Source organism: Gopherus flavomarginatus, chromosome 19 (genome assembly GCF_025201925.1).
Source record: "Gopherus flavomarginatus isolate rGopFla2 chromosome 19, rGopFla2.mat.asm, whole genome shotgun sequence".
Lineage (NCBI taxonomy): Eukaryota > Metazoa > Chordata > Testudines > Testudinidae > Gopherus > Gopherus flavomarginatus.
The window spans coordinates 18,613,097-18,635,557 of record NC_066635.1 but is presented as its reverse complement, the minus strand read 5'-3'; the positions used below and the strand labels follow the sequence as shown (position 1 = coordinate 18,635,557).

Genomic DNA, 22,461 nt, shown 5'->3' with positions numbered 1-22,461 from the left:
TTTGGTGCCCCATCAATTTTTAAAGGCTTCCAAATTTCAAAGAGGCAGCACTTTTCCTTTTTAAATTAAGATGCCTCTTAGAATCCACTTTAGGCTTAGGTTTTGGAGAAAGTTTGTACCCTTCTGAGTTGGCTAAATTTTCTTGGTTTCACTCTATCACCATCATATTTTACTTAAAAGCTGGTCTGTGTGTATGAATTTCCATTTTTAAATTATATTTAATATGTGCCATCAATATCAGTAAATTATTTTTAGTCATACCTAACCCTATTAGAATTATTTGAGATAATAAAATGGAGTATGATTAGGAGAAGTGGGGTGATGTTAAAGGAAAGTTTAGGCTGAATATCAGGAAAAGTTTTGCCCATGACAGACTGATCTGATAGTTCCACAAGGAAGTGTTGTAAGCCCCTTTGCTTGAAACATATAAACCAGACTAGATAACTTGCTAGTAAATGTATGCTAAGGAACCATCCTGCATTGGCAGGGACGTGGACTGGATGACATAAGGGAGATTTTTCATCTTTTATATCTACAATTCTATGATGTGGAGAAGGTGAAGAAGGGAGGTATTTTCACAAGCTAACCAGCTCTGCATTCATGGACAGCAAAGTAAACAGCACAGGAAAGTCAGCAAGGTAAAAGTCTCCTTGAGGTCTTCTTTATTTCCAGTCATCAAAGTCCAAACAAAAGGGACTTGCATGAAAACTTCCCAGTTTTCTGGTCACCGGGTGCTTTTGGTTCATTAATTGTCTATTCACAACAAAGTCTTCTGCATGTGCTTAACTTTACACACTGAATCCTGTGGCACCTTATAGACTAACAGACGTTTTGGAGCATGAGCTTTTGTGGATGAATACCCACTTCGTCGAATGCATGTAGTGGCCTACATGCATCCGACGAAGTGGGTATTCATCCACGAAAGCTCATGCTCCAAAACGTCTGTTAGTCTATAAGGTGCCACAGGATTCTTTGCTGCTCTTACAGATCCAGACTAACATGGCTACCCCTCTGATACTTTACACACTGACCAGTCCCATTATAGAGTGTAAAGTTCAGCGCACTGATAAATCTTTCCAGGATTGGGGGCCCTCATTTGTTCTACACATTAAGGTAATGGGCTTGACCTGCATCCAAATATGTTACCTACAGCTGGCATTCAGAAGCAGTATGTGCAGACACCTGCAGCAGCTCTGTTGTTGAGGAACCTGTATCTAGTTAGTCACAATGTAAGGATCTAAACAAGCCATCTCAGCTACTCAGGCATATCAGGTGTGTCTATGGATAAATAGGATTGCTGCAAATATCCCTGTTGTTTATCTGCAAGGCTGTGTCCCTTTGGATGCTTCCTTGTCTCAATTAAATACGTAATTAGGCAGGGTTCCCCCCACCTCATTGATTATTGTATAATTATGTCATTAAATTAATGTGTAATTTATGAAATTAGACTATGTAACTATCTTCTTTCTTACCACTGTCCTTTTCGGGCTCAGCACACTTGCTATATGGTTAGTTACCTTTTCCCAACACAGTTTAACACTCAGCAGTTGGTTCAACCTTCTGATAAGTTCTATCCTGTGTGTCCGTGTGGTTTCATCCAGAATAACTCCAACAGTTTCAGGAGGTTGGGTAGTAGATTTTTTCAACACTCCATCAGCATCTTGGCTTTGTAACCTTTCAGTTTAGTTTCGTGTACTCAGGAGTCCATGTAATTATGTGGTTTAAAAAAAAAAGTTGTGAAAAATGTTTACTTCTCTGCTGTAGTGAAGTGTTTGCTTTTGTAACTTCAAAAGCACCGAAATCCCCATAATTTTGTTTTAAATCGCATCCTCCATGCCCCAGTGCTCCAAAAAGAAGGAAAGATCATCTTGAAAACTTTGATTATATTGGGCTATATTCATTCCTTTTGTAACTCATCTGCTTTCATTAGAATTACACCTCAGATTTAGCCTGGTTGTTGTTTTCTGTTTGCTGCAAAAACAGTCACATGATTTCTCTTTAATTTGTGTACATTTTTTCAAGCAGTGTTTATATGTGACATTCCAGTCCAGTGTGACTGTTTAACTCCCATGAAGCTGAACTTAAAATGGAAACACTGGCACAGTTCTAATTATAGCACACAGGAGACTGCTGCTATAATTATCCCGTGACCCCAGGTACATCATCAACTTGTATCTTATTTATCATACTTAGGTCATTTTCTGGTACTAAGTACAATGTAGCTTCTGATTTTGCTGTGGACCAAATTAAGGTCCAGATCTTGATCCCAGTTAAGTGAATGGTGAAATGTCCATTGATTTCAATGGAAGCATGATTGACAAGTAAGACAGTGATATTAATCACTCCACAGTCGTTATTCCTGTAACTATCAGCATGTAAGTGAAATCATACTCAGTTTACTGTATTTTACACGATTCCCTTATCTTCACAGCAAAAGCTTTCTGACTTTTGGGGGAAGTTGCCCATGAAGTCGATGGTGGTTCCTGTATTTCACGTTGTTTTGTATAGAGCTATATTATCTGAATTCAAAAGCACCTGCCATAGTGATTAGCTTGTAAATGAACTTCCTTAAAAATACTATCACTTCCACCAAATCAATAGCATTACAGGCAGGGATGAATTTGGCCCAGTCGAGGACCCACTGACGATCCTCCTGCTGTCAATGGAAGTTTAAGCCCATTATTGTCAATCTCCTGGGTATTGTTGGCTGCCGTGTGTCCTATGGGCTTTTTCTTTCTGCTAAGGTTTACATAGCCTGATAATTTTGTATTCTGGTCAGCGTCTGAAACTAAGTTAAGGCTTAGCTAGTCCCAATGACATGTGCTGCTTCTGTTTTGCATGAGTGTCCCTGACAGAGGCCCCTTTTCCAGCCTTGTGAATTGTAAGCAGTTATCTTTAAAGATTTCATACCCCTTGCAGATTTCCCCTTCATACAGCTTGCATTGCTGAGGTTGTGTATTTAGGGCCTCATCCTGGGAAGGGCTGGGCAACTCCTGCGAGCTGTTGAGTGCCCTCAACCCTCACTGAGCTCAAAGAATACTAAGGATTGACCTACATCTTTTGCGATTGGGTCCTTAACTTTAAAGATCTTTGGGGTATGATTTTGTTCTCTTATGTGTTCAAAGGGTCATAAGTGCTAAAGTGCTGTAGAAATAGTAACGGGTAGTCGTTGGAGACTTGATTGCTCAGCTCCGAAGTTAAATTAACCATATCACTGCAAAATGACATAACTTGTGACATCAGTTGTCTGGTACAAATACATTCCTTAAAGGATTTTCTCTCTCTCTCTCTCTCAGAAATAATTAGAAGAAAATTTAAATGCCAACCTCACTCAGTTTTTCTCAGGTTTTCTATACATTTCGAGTCTTACAGATACTGCATGTTCAAAACCATAGGGATAGAGCAAGCATGATTTAGTGAGTAGGGCCCTGGACCTGGAATGAAGGATACCTAGGTTTTATTCCTGACTCTCACTGACTGGCTGTGTGACCTTGGGCTAGTCATTCCAGCTCTCTGTACCTTTGTTTTCCCTCCCACCTTTTATCTGGCTTGTCTGTTTAGACTGTAATCTCTTTGGGGCAGGGGCTGTCTCTTATTATATGTGTATATACACTGGCTAGCAGAATGCGGCCTTGATCTCCCTGGGCCCTATATGTTACTGCAGTACAAATAATAAGCATGGTAGGCAACAAGAGAAACCTACAGCTTCCAAGGGGTGGGTTTGTGGGAAGGGCAGATTGACCAAAAAAAAAAAAATGACCTGGAGGCTGACTTTTGGAAATGCTGAATACTCCTATCTCCCATTGCGATCATCATTCAACACCTCTAAAAATTCAGCCCTAACACTGTGAGTCTCAACTTCTCAGCACTAACTTATTTAAGAACCTCTCTATCTCCTCACTGTGGAAGGCTGCCAAGGCTCACTCAAAAGCCATAATTTACAGTTTTTCCCTTTGACTCTCCAGATTTTTCTTATTCATAATGTGACTTTTGAGCACTTTGTGGGAATAATTGAACCTATTCCATTTAATGGGCACTTGATTTGTTTCAGACATTAGGACCTGCACTCCCGAGACTTATCTCTTGAGGTGGAGACGCTGACTATTGCCTACCTAAGCCAGGAAAAAAAGGTGTTTTGACTCAAGTTAAAACAAGAAGTCTAAGTGAAGGAAGGGATGGCTTTACAGTTAAGGCACTGGACTGGATCTGGATTCAGTTGGCACTTCGGGCAAGTCACCATTTCTCTGTATCTCCGTTCCCTTTCCGTAAACAGGTGGTGGAGATCCCTTTTTATTCCCTCCCATCCTGTGTCTGTTTAGTCATTAAGCTCCTCAGACAGGACTTACTATGTGCATGTACAAAGACTACCGCAACGGTGTTCTGATCTTGGCTAGGTCCTCAAGGCACTACTGTAATGCAAATAAATAATGCTAGAAGACAAGGTAGCCGTGACTTCATCTGTTTGCCCATCAAAGCTGCTGGGTGAACTTTCAGTTCAGTTTGACTGGACTGAGTGATCTTTTTGCCAAACAAATAAAAGGTTTGATTTTAAAAGTTCCATGTAAGGCTGAAGTGGCAAACTCTGTAGAAGAGAAGCTAAAATGTTATGTAGCCTAAGCTATCTATCCAACCCATGCTCATCACTGGTAGCAACAGACTTGGGGCAGTAACAGTTGCCCTCCTTAAGGCATTGATCGACAAACAGTCCTCAGTCTGATGGCGGCAGCACTGGGAGTCGAAACAAGGATGAACTGGGTTGAAGAAGGGGTGAAACAGAGTGTGTTTGTGTTTGTTTGTTTATATATATATATGTTTATATATATATATATATATATATATATATATATATATATATATATATATATATATATATATATATATATATATATATATATATATATATATATATATAATTTTTTTTTTTTAAATGTTTGACAGTCACCTTTAACTGTCCCCAGATACATGGTACAGACTGTCATTCTGGATGAAATACTCTGTTCTACACACAGACTTGATTTTTTTTTCCCATTTATTGTTGCTGTCATTGGCTTTACCAAACCCTCCAGTTCAATGTAGTACTTGTTTTTCTAATCTGTAAATGTACTGGTGTTTGCTGGTTCCTCTCAATGTCTTACAGTGTTAAAAAGATAAAAGTATTCCCGTCAGGTTTTTTTTTCTATCTGGAGTTCATCTGGTTGATCTGTATAAATATCTCACATTTTATAGCCCTTTTTGAGCTCAAAGATCACAAAGCACTTTGCAAAATATATACTTACTGCACCATGGAAATGCAGTCATCAGTGGGTTTGAGGGTGGCAACCGACTAATTCAACAATGGTGTAGAGAGGAAAATGTTGGTTAAGAACACGGACGTGAATCTCTGCACCTACAAGAGATGCCAGGGGATCTTTGCTATCCATGCAGAGAAGAGCAAATCTTCCCTCTACACTGCCTGGTACCTGGTTAATCTACCTTCTAAGCGATGGGCTGAGTCCATGCTGCTGGAATTTAAACTTTCAGTCCCAGAGAGACTAGGTATTTAAATCCTGATGTTTAGCCCCTTGAGGCTAAGTTCCTGTCTCCCTGTTGCTGCCAGACCCAATTCACTTCTCCAAGTCTTCATGAAACTCTCCCATGCCATCATGAGGATCTCATTGCCCCCACTTCTCATGCAAGCATCTTGTTCTATTGCAAGAGAATGTTACTACATTGCTACAGGTGTTGCCTTCCTCTGCCTCCTGTCAATGGTCTGAGCTGTGTTCCTTCCCTTTGTGCTTTTTCCTAGCCTGGGCAGTGTCAGCCTGATGGAGAAGAGGGAATTATGGACAGAATAGACTCATGGTTGACTGCATGTTCCTGATGACCCTTGGACTGGCTCTGACTGACTAAGCCATCCTCTCCTCCTTCCGTTCTTTCAACAAAGGCAAAGTTCATCTATTTGCTCAAGCATTAGCTTAAAAGTTAGTTTTAAAAGTAAGAAAAGACAAGAGGTGGGTAGCAAGTTAACTGGTTGTTGTTCCTGCCTGGTTGATCTATTGTTTTTATTCTGTGTAAAGGGATGCCAACTCTGAAGACTTGTATTTATTTGTTACATAATATATTGTTAAATATGAAACTCTCCTAATCTTTTAGCTGCATGTACAAAGCACTGCAAGTGACAAAACAGACCTCTCAGAAATTCCCTTCAGCTCAGAAATAAAACTCCAACCTGCTGCAGTCTCCTGGGAAACCCTCAGTGCATAGGTAAACCTACAGGGCCTGCAGCAGGAATAACACAGTCAGGCTTTGTCAGACTCTTGGAGGAAGTAGGCTACAGAACCCTGGGTGCAAAGCTCATCTATGTATCCAGCTCTCCTGGTGAAATGCTGAGGTGCTGAAGCCAACGATACTTAAGAATCAGGCTCTTTCTTTGAACTAGGTAATCTCAGAGCCCGATGTTGCTTCCATGAATACAAAAGCTCCTCCAGTGTAGAGTCAGGCCTTCAGTTCTGTAGGTCACAGTTTTTGAGCTGTGAGAGTTTGACACTAATATATTCTGTGTTTTAAATTTTTTTTTTCATGGAGGTAGATTTTTTTGTAATAGGAGCATTGTATAAACCAAAATAAATAGCAGCAGGTACACTGGTGTCTATCCTTTTTTAATTTAGAGGCATTTCTATGATGCCTGTAATGTCGAGCTCTTCACAAATATTAGTGAATTTATCCTGACAACCCCTTTTCCCCTGTGAGGCAGGAAAGTGTTTTCCCTATTTAACAGGTGTGGATTCTGAGGCACAGAGAAGTTAAATGAGTTGCACAGGGTCATGCAGCCAGGCTTAGGCTGAGCTGAAACTACAGCCCAGCTGTCCTGACTGTGTCCTGTGCCTTAACCATAAAACCATCCTTATTCTATTAGGGTAGCCCTGGAAGCCCCCTCCTCCAAGATTGGGGACTTATTGTAATTGTTGCTGTATGTATATGTGAGACAGTCCCTGCTCTGAAGATGTTGCAGTCTAAATAGACAAGACAGACAAGGTGAGAGAAAAGTAGTATTTTATTATCCCAGGTTTAGGGATGGGGAGCTGAGGCACAAAGAAATGAAGGCTGGGATTATCAAATAAGCCAGCAGTCTAACTCTTTGAAGTGACATGCCCAGGGTCACACAGCCAGTCTTTAGCAAAGCTAGGGCCAGAACTATGAAGTCTGGACTCTCAGTGGGATGCCTAAACCACCCCTCTTTCTTTTCTGTTTAATCTAGCTACAGTAGAACCTGGGAGGTAGGAACAGCTCCGGAATGGAGTTTGTTCATCGCTCTGAACAAAACGTTATGGTTCTTTCAAAAGTTTACAACTGCACATTGACTTAATACAGCTTTGAAAATCTACCTTGTAGAAGAAAAATGCTGCTTTCCCTTTTGTTTTAGTAGTTTAACACAATATTGTACTGTATTTTCTGTTTTTTTTCTTTGCTCTGCTTTTACCTGATTGTGTCCTTCTAGTTCCAACTGAGGCAGTTCATAACTCTGAGGTTCTACTTTCTTATTACTAGGGTGACCAACTGTCTTCATTTTATAGGGATAGTGCTGATTTTGGGATCTTTTATATTGGCTTCTATTAGCCCTCCTCCATCCCGATTTTTCACATTTGCTGTCTGGTCACCCTATTTACTACTATTTTTATACTTTATTATCTGCATTGTGGTAGCACAGAGGCACGCGCTCTGTCATGTTAGGCATTGTACTACTGTTACACAAAAAGTCTCTGCTCCCAAAGATTTAATGGATTTGTCTCATCTGCTTTGCCTTCCCTCATTTTTTATCTTACTGGAGTGCTGAGGCGAGCTCTCATGCAAGAGGAGTGCCTTACACATTCATAGATAAACACACCAATACAATAGAAAGCAGAGCAAAGGAGACTGTGTAGCTTATCCTCCCTTTGTGGCAGAGACCCTCAATTTCTTCTATGTGTGTATAACACCCTGGTAGGGGCACCAGACAGAAGTGTGAAAAATTGGGACAGGCACGGGGGAGTAATAGGAGCCTATATAAGAAGAAGACCTAAAATCGGGACATCTGGTCACCCTACACCCTGGAGTGTCGGTTTATGCCTGAGGCTCCTCAGAGCTCCTGCCCTATCAATAATCTATTCCAGGGGCAGCTCCTGTTAACGCGCTCGCCCCTCCCTGCGCGGTGTGCGCCGAGTCCGCACGTGCTCAGCCCCCTCTCTCCCCCCTCGGGCAGGAGCCGCAGCGCTGAGGCCGAGGAAACTCAGCGCATGGCAGGCTGGGGGGGGGGGAGGCTGCCGGCGCCGGCTGCTGAATATGTAACAGGCGGGGGAGAGGCTGGGCTGGGAGAAGGGGCGGGAGGCGGGGCGGGGAAGGATTCATCCTCCGCGGGCAGGAGGGTAGCTGGGCTCCGGGGCCATGGAGCGCTGGACGGGCCGAGTGGCGCTGGTGACCGGCGCCTCGGTGGGCATCGGGGCGGCCGTGGCGCGGGCTCTGGTGCAGCACGGCATGAAGGTGGTGGGCTGCGCCCGCAGCGTGGACAAGATAGAGGTAGGGGGAGGGGTCTCCCTGCCCCCCCCCGGCTTTTGGGGGGAATCCCATGATACTGGGGGGGACCCCACATTTCCGTCCCCGCCGGGGCGCAGCCTCCCCGCCAGCCCCTTCATTGTTAGCGCTCCCGGTGCGGGCTGCGCACAATGCCGGATACACCCCCCACGTGCGGGAGCCGAGGTGCCTGGGGAGGGGGCAGGTTGACGGGTCTCTCTCAGCAGCTGTGAAGGGGGGAAAAACCCCTCCAAGGGGAGCCCGGAGACCCCCCCCGAGGGAGGGAAAGGGGATGAAAGAGATCTGGGGACTCTGCAAACATCCCTTGTCCCCATTATTCTTCCAGTGCATGGGGGGGAGGGAGGCCCCAGTTAAACTCCTATTATTCTCCTATCTGAAATTTGCTAGAGCTCTTCCCTTCCCACCTCTCAGGTCACTGGTTAAAGTTGCACATCCCCTGTGTTGGTTGATAGTTTCCCCAAGCCTTACGCTCGCTCTCTGTTGATCTGTCAGATAAAAATTCAAAACCAAGATTTTTTCCAAAGTAACTGGTAATTCTGGTTGGCTGCATTTTGGGGGGCCTCATTTGAGGTGCCGTTAAAGGGACCTGATTTTCAGAAGTTGGGTGCTTAGCACTTTTTGAGCTTCAGGTCCTTTGAAGGTATCTCTCAGGCTGGGTACCCAAAACCACTAGCCATTTTTGAAAATCGTGGCCCATATTTTTTGGAAAGTATCTTTGGAAATAATGTTTTTAGCTTAAATTTTAAAACTGGACTGAGTTCTCATAACTTTTGCTGTTTGTTTTACTTTCCACAGTTTTGACTTTGGAAAATAGTCCCGTCAATCTCACTTCTATTTATGAGCCCAGTTTGTAGTCCAGTTTTACTCTTAGGTTCTAGCACAATGCTGCAGTGTGTAGGTTGCAGACATTTCAGGGAAATGGGTATTAAAACAATTATAAAAACTGTTGCCATTGCAATTAAATTGTAAAAATTCCTGGAAATATTTCTATTGCTGCTAGGGTTTCTAAAGATGGGTTTTTACAAAACCTAAATTTAGGACCAAGTTTGACCTGAGTGTCCCTCTAGTTAAATAATACTAATAAAACACTTTGACCTCAGTAGATGAAAATATTTATAGAAGTGCAAAGTATTACATTATGCAGCTGACTGTATATTAAAATAGAGCAGCCAGGAGGGTTGGATAGTAAAGACGTGTTGGTTGAGAAGGACCATGGGGGAAAAAGGATCAGTGTTTTGAGGGAGATTGTGGAGAGTAGTTGGGTAAGGGAGCATTTTGCTTTACAAGGACTTAGCTCCATTGCAGAATTGTATAGTGTTTGAAAATGATTGTGAACAAATGAGTTAGCTGACACGATTCTGACCCCATCTAAGTGGACAAATTGTATTCAGAATCAGCTAAGTGTGATTCATGATCAGTCAGCTGATATGAAGCTAAAAACCATTTGTCCTGGTCTAGACAGAGGACTCGGATGTGGTCAGAAGCATCATGTCAACTAATTCAACTGTTGAAAATTATGTTCCAACACAATACAATTTTGAAATGTAGAAAATCCATAAGGGATAATAGAGGGATAGTGGTGAGATTAGATTGTAATATTAGTTTGCTGAATAACGGTGAACATATCTTGTAACAAGATGTCCTTAACAACTAGGTGACCTCATGACTATATTTCTGTAAAAACCTCCATGTGCTTATCCTCCTCTTTCCCTCATCTGTTATGGCTTTCGCTTGTTGCATCAAGGCTACCAATATAATCTAAACTCTTTGGGACAGGAATTGCACCTTGCTCTGTTAGAAAGGTTTGTGGTACATTTTGGATGTTACCCACGTTAAAATAATAAATATCATAGTATAAATACTTATGAGTATGTAAAATTAATAAAATGTAGCTGAAGAATGGTTTAATATTCTGCATAACTGTTCACATCAATTTGAAATCTGGTGTTTATGAATGTGTATCATTTCCGGAAAGGGCTGTGAATGAAGTTCACTAAAGATATCCAAGTCACCTGTGATTATAAGGGTGAAATACATTCACGTATGTGCTATTTTTCTTTTCAAGACTACACATCTCATATCTTGTGGCTGCTGTTATAATGGTCAAAGGCACATTTAATTGACTCACCTGGCAATAAATGTAAAATATATTCTCTTCTTTGCCGGCTTGATTACACTTTGTACAGTAATTCAGTTTTATTATCTTTTAGGCCCCAACTCATCAAAACCGTTAAACACATGTTTAACCTTAAGTTCAGTTTTGAATTCACTAGGTCTTACATATATGCTTAAATGCTTGGGTGAACTGGGGCTTCAGTGCGTAAGTTGGGAAGACAGTTGTGGAGTCAAGTTATACCACTAGCCAACTATAATTATATTCCTCCCAGAAATCACTGGCTAGAAGTTACTTATTAAATTTTTATTAGGTTACATCTAAAAAAAACACATGTGTTTGTGTCTGTGTATTCATTCTATTTTGATAGTTAAATTTGTCGCCTAGCGCGTTAGGTTTTAATCCTTTGAGGGGAAATAGCTTGTTAATTTAGTTGGGAAGTAAAATTTAGGTTTTGCTAGAGAGTAAGGCATGTTGTTTTTTTTCTTTTTATTATGGAAAGATTCCCAAAAGTTTGATTTATCTTTTGTCCAGACAGATCTTTCTGTGCAATATTGGCTCTACAGAGCTAGTTAAAAGCTAAGCAATAGCATGTTTTATGTAAATATTGACAGCTTCTAATGATCTTCAGCAATGTATTTGGAAATTTGAGGTACTAATAATGCTGACTTTATTGTTATGCTGCTACAGGGAGAGGGGGAAAAATACTTCTCAACAAGCCTGAATTGGGAGACTAGAGCCTGGGGAATGGGGTGGCAAGACTCCGAAGACACAAATACACATGTATAATATATGGTGAAGCTTTGGGAGGTAGGCTGTGGTAATAGAGAACAATACCCAAGACGTCTAGGGAATGTTTCTTGGCTTTATTACCAATAGGGCTGCTGCAGATACATGTTCAATAGTCTCTGTTTGCCTTGCATAGTCTAGCCATGGAAATGAATTTCAACTTTTTCTTTCATCAGCTCTTCCCCTGAGATTCCTGCCCTGTTTCTAATCAGGTTTTTCACAAAGCTCTTTGTTCAAAAAGAAGAATTGGAAGTTGTACCATTAAGTTTTAAACATAACTCAACCAAACCCCACCTTTATTTATCACGTGCTGCCTGTATTTAAGATATAACTTTGTTGTTTTTTAGCTTCTGTGTTGTAGGAAAGTATTATTTTAAAAATTGTCTGAAAAACAGAATTGGTTTATGTTCTGAGCTGACCAGAGGTATACAGCATTTTAAGGCACTTATTGTTTACGTGTGGTTTAATAAATTTTATCTAGGCCTGCAAATCCGTCTGAACAATGGAGAAATGCTGGTCTTGCCATAATTGAGGTTAAAATAGCTTTTCATGTTAAACACAGTTTTGTCCCTGCAGCAAACTTTCCCAGAACTAAACCAAATTAGCTGAGTGTTAGATGTGGTTTGTTGGGTTTGTTTTGTTTGTTTGTTTGTTTTAATGCCGGTGTAGGAAATTTTTTGGGCAAGCCTAAGGTATATGAAACAAGTTATTTGGGACCATGTTCATATATATTTTGTGGACACCAAAAGTTCAAAATGGTTTGGCCTCAATACTCCAAATTTGTTTTAATCTGTTGGTTTTGGCAGGAACTGCTATGTTGGAGTAGTTTTGTGGATGGAATTGTACAGTTATTTGAAGCAGTTTTTATGTAACTTTGTGGAGTTTATAAACACTGGATGGCCACCATATGGGGAAAGGCAGAGGGAAACCACATAGGGGTGAGAGGAGTGGGCTGCCATCAGTGGAACAGAACAGAGAGAGCCTCATGGGTTGAGATAGAAGAGTTACACCTAACCAGCCAGGAAGCGAAAACAATGTCATGTGACCCATCTGTCCAATCAAAATTAACTAATATACAGTATTTTAAGCTTAAAATATTAGATAACTACAATAACCTTCTTCTAAGCAAGCTATGATAGTAGCATTTGCCAGATAATAGGAGGTAAGAAGCTTATGCCCAGATAAATATTAGTCTCTAAGGTGCCACAAGAACTCCTCGTTTTTTTTGCTGATACAGACTAACACGGCGACCGCTGAAATCTGAATAATGAATTAATCTGAAAAATGTATAAGCTGGTTGTGGATGATTTGCAGCTAGAGAATAGTCAGAAGGGTAGATCCTCAGCTGTAAAGATCAACATCAATCCAGTGAAAGCAATGTAGCTAAGCTGATTTACCAATGAGAATCAGGCCTTTGATTCATTACATAGATTGTTCCCTGTGAGTTATTAATTTTGCTTTGGTTTAAAACCAAAGCCAAGTGCGCCAGTCTTGACTCCACAGGTAAACCCTGCAAAGGAGGTGAATTTGATTTGTCGGTAGACACAGGCTACAAACTTCTTAAAATCTTCATCAGATCCTACTTCATTGAAAAGTCTTCCATCTAATATCTCCATCTTATATGCAAAGGATAAAATCCTGACTCCATTTAAGTCAATGGAAGTTTTGCTATTGACTTTCAGGGGCCAAGGTCTTGTCCAGAGTTTGAGCCAAAACCTATTGAAGTCAGTGGAAAGATTCTTATTGACTTCAGAAAGCTTGGGACCAACCTTTGTGAGCACAGGGCCGAAGGGGGCAGAATTAAGGTAATTGGAGTGGCCTCAAATCAGTATTGCCAGCCCCAAGCATTCAAAACTCACAAGTCCGGCTCCAGAATCCAAAACATTTTTTGGGGGCTGCTCTTTATTTGCCTTCTTGTTTTTCAGCCAGTAGTGTGTTTGTGGGTATCATGTTCAAACTTTTCTCCACAACCATGAGAACCAGGAGCTTACTTAAAAAAAAGGCTGAGTCTCATGTAATCACGTGACTCCAGGGGCTGGGGCTTTAAGAAGAACACCTCATATCCCGAGAGTCTCAATAGAAGTGTGAGAGTACCAACACTGCGTTTCCATACATTCTAATATTTTGAGGGTCAGGGAGGTGTTGTTTTATTTTTAAAGACATGAGCTTAAAGGTCACCTATATAGGACAAAACATCTTTGAGATGAAACAAAGGCCCCCCCATTTGTGTGTACATTAGAAATTCAGGTTTTGTCTAACCAGGTACTTCATGAAAATGACTGGGATGATGAGATCACAGTAGACAGAGAGCTGAGCAATTTGTCATGGGGAAACTGGTTTATTGTCAGATTATTTAAGACTCTATTGTCTTTTGGCTATTTAATGTTTTCTTTTTCTATGTAATATCTTGTAAATGATGCCATTGTATGCATTTTCCTTTAAAAAAGAAGCAGAACTTGTCAATAAGATTGATCTATGGAGAGTCAGGTTAGTCTGCTATGATAACGAAGCGCTACAATCTGAAGTTCGATAACATACATATTCAAGAGTTATGTTTGTCATAATCTGTCATCAATTGTTTACCCCAAATAGTTTACCCCAAATTTTTTATAAGGTCAGAACTCCTGGGTTCTGTTCTCATCTCTGTCTGATTTTCTGTGCCTCAGTTTATTGATCTGTAAAAGGGAAATGCTCTTGCTTACTTAACTCACCAAGTGTGTTAGAAGGCTTAATTATTTAGGGCTTGATTCAAAAGCCCATTGAAATCAGTGGGAGTTTTACCATTTATTTCAAAAGGCTTTGGATCAGGCCCTTAATGTTAGTAGTGGTTACGTTTGTGGTAGTGAAGTGAAAGGACTTATACAGATGAAAATTATTATTGGCATTCCACGGAGGGCTTTGGTAAAGTGGCCTTTTATCTTGCTATTTCCTTTTCATTTCATCTTCATTATCATATCTGTAGAATGGCATTCTATCTGCACGGTTGCTAATACGCCTTTGCACTTTTAGGTGTCCGTAAGCACTGGCATATGGTAACACTTACATTTGAATCTTTTTGAAAAGTTGCAGATAATATCCTGCAAATGGGTTGTGCGGTTCTCTTGGAGCTAGAGATTTATATGATTAGTTAATCTAGTTGGGCTGGTCTTTGTGAAACTGGACTCCTCACTCCACCCAGCTCTATTATCCATCCATTCACAAAGGGAAGTTCTGCCCTGCTTGTGTGAAACACAACATTAATGAATGTTCACTCTAAAACTTGAATCGCAGATGATCATCTTTCACAACATTTACTATCTGGGGAAGCAACATAAACACCATTGCAATGTGTATACTGACTTGCATTTAAATTGGCTTTTTGCTTCTGCTGGGCATCTCTGGTAGTGCTGGTTAATTTACTGAGTTGTGTAGCTGAAGTTGGTGAGTGCACAAAACTTTTAAAGGAGAGACTTTCCAAAGCATCTAAAAGATTTAGGGCAGGAAAGTCAATGAGCCTTGTGCTCTCTAAATCTCATAAGTACTTTTGAAAATTTCAGCTTAATGGTCTTTGTTACTCAAACTTTTTTCTGGCAAAAGTACATTATGTATAGCATGGACCTCAGAAACACTCTTCTAAAATCTTTGCTTTTTATTATAACCAGCACAAAATGCACATTTTATATTGGTAATTTATTTGTACATAGATTGTGTTGCGGATACCCAAGTGTCCTAGATAAGACCAGGTTCCATATTCTAATTCTGTTTAGATTCTTTTATATCACCGTAGTATCTGAGCGTCTTCCAGTTGTGCATGAAGTAATGCGCTAACATCTGTCTTGTGTAGGCCATTCTTTCTCTCATCCTGTCCCCAGAGGAGAATTGAGTGTGCAGTGTAGTGATTTGTTTTGCTAGGGTTTTGGTTGGTTGGTGGTCATAGTTAAACATCCGCATTGCTCTGTGTTTGTGTTAGAGGAGATGAGGTTAAAGAAGTGCAGCCTGCACTTGGAATAGAAGGGTGTGAGGTTTCTGGTGGTCCTTAGCAACCAGGGAAGTTCATTCTGCAGTCTCAGACTGGCCCCCAAGAAAGCTGTCTCCTGTGCTGACAAGCTTTGACCTTATGTTGTAGAAAGTTCCATTTTGGAATGGAGTTTCAGTCGGCTATCCCTGACTGCTGCTCTTCTGAGGCTGGTTTCTTGTAGGCATCAGAGGGGCAGTGAGTCTTGAGTAAGGATATGAAAGATGAGTGGACTTATGGATTAGTTCAGCGAGAGCATTTCATGTGTCAAGGGCAGTGTGGAAAAATGCCTGGGGATGTTTGGGAGTGAAGCAGGCAAATAAGAGAAGAGAGAAGCTGGGATGATTTAGTTGGTGTTGGTCCAGCTTTGAGCAGGGGATTGGACTAGATGACCTCCTGAGGTTTCTTTCAACCCTAATCTTCTATGATTCTAAATGAAGCATTCATGGCTGGCATCAGTGGGAGCGATGCAATGAAAGGCAGGAGCAGATAAGGAAGGGAATTAAAGGGGAAGAGAAGAAACCTGTATTTGATGCAGTGGGAAATGGCAAGGCAGTGGAGAGGTCAAAAGGAGCCGGGGTGGCACGGACTATTTGAATGGATTGGAGAGAGGCAGTGTGGGTGCTGAAGAAGCAGGAATGAGAGAGCAGGCAAGATGTATTACAGTATATATCTCTCAGATGTGTTAAAATCTAATACATTGATGTATAAACCAGCGTAACTTGTGTATATAGAATATAAATCCAAGCCATCTTTAACTGAGGCAGCATAACTGGTACTGTTTTAAAAACAAAACAAAATAATCATATTCATAATCTCTTATCCTTCTAAACTAAACTGGCTGGAACCACTGTGTATAGATGTTTTATAACCTACTGCAGATTGGTAACTGAGAAAATATGTAGTCTTGTGGGGGAATTTATCTAGGGCAATAAATACTATGTCAAGATTTCTTAATCTCTCGGAAAATCAGATAAGAGCTAAAGGCAAGATTACCAGGGAGTTGCAGAATTTTGTTTTGGGGTTTTAAGTGGTGGTGAGAGTGGTACACTCTCTTTATTTGACTTTAAAATAAATGTAAAATGTTAGAACTGGTCAAAAATGTGAAAAATGAATATTTTTGGATCTCTTCTATGAATTATTTTTTAGTAAGAGTATCATTTGGTTTCAGTAAGTACAGTACTTACTGTGTGGTTTGATTTGGATCGATAGTTATTTTATCTGTGTGGCACAATAAAGAGCTAACTTTAGTCATTTGGTTTTATCCTATATAATAGTGTCCAGTAGTGATGGTCTAAAACAGGGGTAGGCAACCTATGGCACAGGTGCCGAAGGCGGCACGCGAGCTGATTTTCAATGGTGCTCACACTGCCCAGGTCCTGGCCACTGGTCCAGGGGACTCTGCATTTTAATTGAATTTTAAATGAAGTTTCTTAAACATTTTAAAACCTTATTTACTTTACATACAACAATAGTTTAGTTATATATTATAGACTTATAGAAAGAGACCTTGTAAAAACTTTAAAATGTATTGCTGGCATGTGAAACCTTAAATCAGAGTGAATAAATGAAGACTCGGCACACCAATTCTGAAAGGTTGCCGACCCCGGTCTAAAATAAAATTCTGTACATGCTCAATTCAGCAACAGTGACTCACATAGAAGTTCGTTACTCCGTTAAAACAGTTTCTCACCAGTGAAAGTCTTTAAATCTTACTCAATGCACTATGCCTGCGAGTAAGGGTTACCTGTGTCAGTGGTACAATTGTGGTCTTCTTCTATAATTCAGGTTTGGAGGAATAAGATAACCCTGCAAGAATCAGATAACCCTGCTTTTTCTGTGCAAGTCTGATAAATTAATTTGGCTAAAGACTTGTGTTTAAGTGGAATCCTTGAGGCATTTAAGCAGTAATACAGTTCTTGGTGTGTAGAGTAACCCAATGTTCCCTGGCTTTCCAAGGTTTAAGTACAAGTGTACTCAATGTTGTTGAAGGGTACCGGTGCTGCTAGTCAACCTTGATTCCTCAGTAATAAAGTTTTTTTGGCAATGAATGTATTAAAGTCAAGCATGTACTTAAGTGTTTTTCTGAATTGGCCCAGAGCATTTAGTACTTTGCATTAAGCGAATCACTTGTGTGGTTTCTCTTATCCTCTCTGTGGGAGAAGAATTGTGTGTACAAGCAGTGTTGTGTTTTGGTTGTTGGACTCTGACCTGCAAGGCTTTTTCCATTTTGAATTTCTGACTTCAGTTTCATAAAACCATTTTGTAGTCTGAAACCTGTATTTTTGTAGCATTTTTCTTTGGGTGTTGAGAAAGGCACCATGACAAATTTGAGAGTGTTGTAACTGAGAAGACTTAGTAACACAGCTGAATATTAAAAACTCATATGTTTCTAAAGTAGCAAGAAAATTCAAGCAATATTTGAGATCTGTTCATGTCATTGAGAATAAAATATCTCATCTCCTGGCTGTACTGGCTGATAGAACATCCTCTGCTCCTCTTACTTAAAAATGTAATGCATCAGTTACATTTTGCAACTCTCTACACCTGAGATAAAATGTATGAGTATTTATCGGTAAGTGTAGGGTCTATATGGCTTGGAGGCATAATAGACAGCTGTACATCCTGTCACTTGTAACGCGTGCTGCCTTTTTTTTTTTATTAGAATGCAGGAACATATTAAATGTTTTTCTCTGTAAGAGGCCTAGAGTAGAGATCAAGAGAACAAAGCTGCTCCTATGGGATATGAAAATGAATTCCATGTGTAAGAATGAAACCAGATAGCAAGTCACTCTGCTACTCTTTCTCTCTTATCAGCCAGCAGAACATTAGTCTGTGTAATTTTAAGGGTACGTATTAGTGCTAATTTAACCTGTACAATTGTAAGAAGGCTTTCAACGTTAAATCATGTATTATTAACACAGGGCGGTAGGTGGTAGAATGCTTCACAATAAGACTAATAGATAAGCATAGAGTCCCTCTGCCCAGAGAATTCACAGTCAAAATACGGCATCCTGTTCTCTTTCAGGTCCATTCAGACTGTACTGTATCCCCTTAGCTGGTGATTTTCTCTTTTCCCTACTGATCTTAGTCATCAATGTATGGACTGTATATTTATGTGATAAAAGTGCTCAGTTGGGCTGAGAGAAATCCTTTCTCCTCAACCCCTAGGCTGTGAATCTATACCTAAAACTGCTATTTAAAACTCTCGGGCTGGATTTAACACCCCCTCTGTGGTCCTTATGCACATCCCAACCAATCCAAATAGACAAGACAAAGGGTAGGAGAGAATACAGGCACAGAGAGATGAGGTGACTTGTCCATGAACAGTGTCAGGAATAGAATCCAGGCCTCTTATGTCCCGGTCCAGTGCCCTACCTACTGGACCACGCTGCCTCTTGCACAGCTCTGTAGTTTTCTATTTAAGCAGATAGGTTTGGAGTAAAGAGGTAGATTTTTTTGTTTCTTTTTGTCTAAATGTAGTAGACTTCAGAAGTGTATTCACCTCATCCATGTTAATTCTATCCATGTTTTATTTATGTGCATTCGTCCTTTTAACAGTGAGATGCTGGTCGCTACCGAGGACATTGTAGTTCATGTTGCAGCATTAAGCTTGGGACACAGCATTACAAGAATAAGACAGAATTAAAGCATTTCCTTGGCTCCCTGCCACTCCACCACAAGAGGGGAACGTAAGAGAAGCATGTTGTCTGATAGTCTGTGTGCTGTGCGCACAACACAATCCAGACACAGCCAGGGGAGGCAGACGCAGAAGCACGTTACACTGACGCCCTGGGGACACAGCTGCAGCAAAAAAATAGCAGACGGAGCACAGCTCTGACTGTAGCAAAAAGATGAGTTCAGTGGTATCCTTGCTTAAACTTGATGCAGCTGTGCTAACCACTGCTCAAGGGGCTACCTAATATTTCTTTACATTTAGCGGCTGCTTAGGGGGATTGAAAACTGTTTCTAAACCAGCTGCTGGTCTGCACAGGGCTAAACTGCTTTCACATTGGCTTTGCCAGGGTCAGGATGAATTGTGAAATGCTTTTTAAACACCTTTCTTTCTAGTTTATATAGGGATCATCCTCACATCCTAGCTGTATTCATTTGGGACCAGATCCTCAGCTGGTGTCAATTGGCTTAACCTGTGAAACTGTTTAGACAGACTGAGGGTCTGTTCCCATTTCAGAAAAGTTGATCGTTCATTAGGCTGCTGGTTGCCGTATAGGTGGAAAAGTTTCAAGGGTGCTGAGATTTTTGGTGGTTTTATCCTTCCCATTGCTTCTTAATTCCTCTGCCACTTGATGGCAATTTCCTTTTCTTTAAGATTTGCAAATACTTGTTCTTTATTTGCCAGCACTGATCATGGTTGCAATGTACCTTGGAGACAGGTGGCAAGGAGTGAGCCTTAACTGTGTTCTAATACTGGTATGCACTATGGAATTGTGCTCACGGCTGCCAAGGAATCTAGCTGTAGATGATATGATAGGTATCCAAAGGTAATTTCACTCTTTTTGTCTACAGGTCTCAAAATGCTGTAGAAAATTGGTATCATTATCCCCATTTTATAGATGAGAAAACCGAGGCACAGATTGATAAAGTAACTGGCTTAAAGTCACACATCAGGTCAGTGGTGGGGTGGGAGTCGCACCAAGGTCTCCTATCTCCCAGCCCATGACTCTTTCCTCTGGACCATGCTGCTGCTTTGTATGATTTGTGTTTCTCTTGGGAAATCATTTTTCCATCTTAAATTCCCCTTTGAGTCCTGCACTGAGGCAGCTTTCTAGCTGAGGAGGCCTAGATGTGGCTTCCTCTGGAAACAGGTAGTGGCACGCGCACACCCACACACACATCCCCACCCACACCACGCGCGTACACACCCTCCTCACCCCACCCCACCCGGAACATTTGAGCAGTGTGAGGTGCTTATTTCCTCCTCTTGGTTTTAACACACATCCTTCAACAGTCAGAGATCCATATATCTCCTCCCTTTGATAATTTGCATTACGGTAGCTCGTGGTGGCTGTCACTTCTTTCATTAACCTACAGGCTTTTTTAAAATGTTGTTGTGAATTCATTGCTTGTGAATGTTCCTGGATTGACAGCCCAGGAAACTGAAGTCTTCTATGTACAGAACATGCACAGCTTCTCCACAGAGCCCCACCTGTGTTCCTTGCCCTGATCCGGGTGGCTCAGGCTAAGGATGAGAGGGAGCTCAGCTGTCTCTTTCAATCTTAGCCTTTCTGCTAAAAAAACAAACAAAATCGGAACTTTTTTCCTTTTCTCTCTCCACACATCTGGCCATTGGACTAGTTACACTGGAAGCTCTTTGAGGCAGGGACCCTCTTTTTGTTCTGTGTTTGTACAGCACCTAGCACCATGGGGTCCCAGTCCACAACTGGGCCTGCTAGGTGCTACTATAATAAAAAATAGATGAGTGAGTTGATATCTTCTTATTATTTATTATTACACAGGCCACCCAATGTCTACCAAATGCAGTAACTTTCAACCACTACTGATCTAGGTTGAATTAGGATCAGGGCCTGAAAGGTAAAAGATTCAGGATCCCATTACCTAGTTCCCTTAGCCAGTCATTCTCCCTCCCCCTCACCCCCGTTCTTAATAAATAAGACAAAACAGGAGGACCAGAGACACCCAAACTAACAAAGGGGATTTTTGGGAGATGAGACACCATCAGGATATAACTGGTTTCACAGAGTGTGTTTTGATTTTTTCCTCGGATTGCTTTTATAATGGACTTTGTCCTACAAAACATCTTTTTTTTGGTAGGCTATACGCAGCGTGATACAATATGACTCCAATTACAAGCTTTAACAGGTTAATTTTAACGCATTTGTGACAGTTATTGATCAAAGGTAACATTTATAACCAGAGTCTACTTTGTCAAGGTTGCTCAAGAAACAGCCTTTGATAAGATGAGCTATTGACTGTAAATTCTGGCCGCCCAGCCTCTTAACAGATTAGTGCTTTCCTTTTCAAGCAAGCTGTATGTAGGAGGAGGGGGGAAGAGAAATGCTGGGCCTCAGTCTCCCTGCTACATGCACTTTATATAAACGTTCAATCTTTACCCCCCGTCCCCGATATATCCCACTTGTATATTTATTATTTTTAATGATTAGTAGTACAGTAAGGCAAAGAGAGAGCCCAGCGGAGATGAGGGCTGTAGTGTGCCTGCCGTGAAGTCCCTCCTGAAGTGTTTACATTCTAAACAGACAGACAAAAGGAGAAACAGGCCCAGAGAGGAAATGATTTGTCCAAGATTATTGGCAGAACCAAGAATTCAAATTAGGTCTTGAGTCCCAGTCAAACGCCCTATTCATATACAGCTCATCGGGTAAATGCAAGCAACCTGCATAAGAGCTGTAGCCATATCAGGTGCTACAATATTTCCCCTCTTGCAAGGAAAGCCCGTTGGGTTGGGCTAATACCTGGATAAGAAACCTCCAAGGAAAAGCTAGGTTGTTTGCGATTCAGTAGCTAGCACTCTTTCCTCCTAGTCAGTACTGTACCAAGGTACTAGGATGTGTTGCACTGTTTTTGACATGTGATGTTCAGTCAGGATCTTGTGACCATTAACAATCCAATGGCATTTTCCACAAGAACAGGAATGCTGGCCAAATTCCAGCTCATTACATTCTGTCTGCTTAATAAATTCCTCCTCCGGCTTCAGGTAAGCATGACATGTTCAGGTAAATATGTCCTAAACAGTTGTGTAGATTGTAGGGTTGCCAGGCATCTGGTTTTTGACCGGAACACCTGGTCGAAAAGGGAGCCTGGCGACTCTGGCACTGCTGACCGGGCTGTTAAAAGTCCGGTTGGCAGTGCAGGGAAGTCCAGGTCTATGGCAGGCTCCCTGCCTGCCCTAGTTGCATGCAGATGCCAGCTCCCTATGGCCCCTAAAGCACTGGGGCAGCCAGGGACTGGGAGGCTTTGCGTGCTGCCCCTGCCTCCAGCACTGCCTCTGCAGCTCCCATTGGCTGGGAATTGTGACCAG

General features: G+C 41.3%; 1 protein-coding gene across 1 annotated transcript in view; it reads left to right on the top strand.

The window, feature by feature from the left end:
- The first annotated feature begins 8,400 nt into the window (after positions 1-8,400).
- The window catches only part of DHRS11 (dehydrogenase/reductase 11), a 72,848-nt gene continuing 58,787 nt past the window's right edge, over positions 8,401-22,461 (top strand). The window contains exon 1 of the mRNA XM_050929339.1: positions 8,401-8,532. Within this exon, the coding sequence (XP_050785296.1) occupies positions 8,401-8,532 (132 nt within the window). The remainder of the gene's footprint in view (positions 8,533-22,461) is intronic.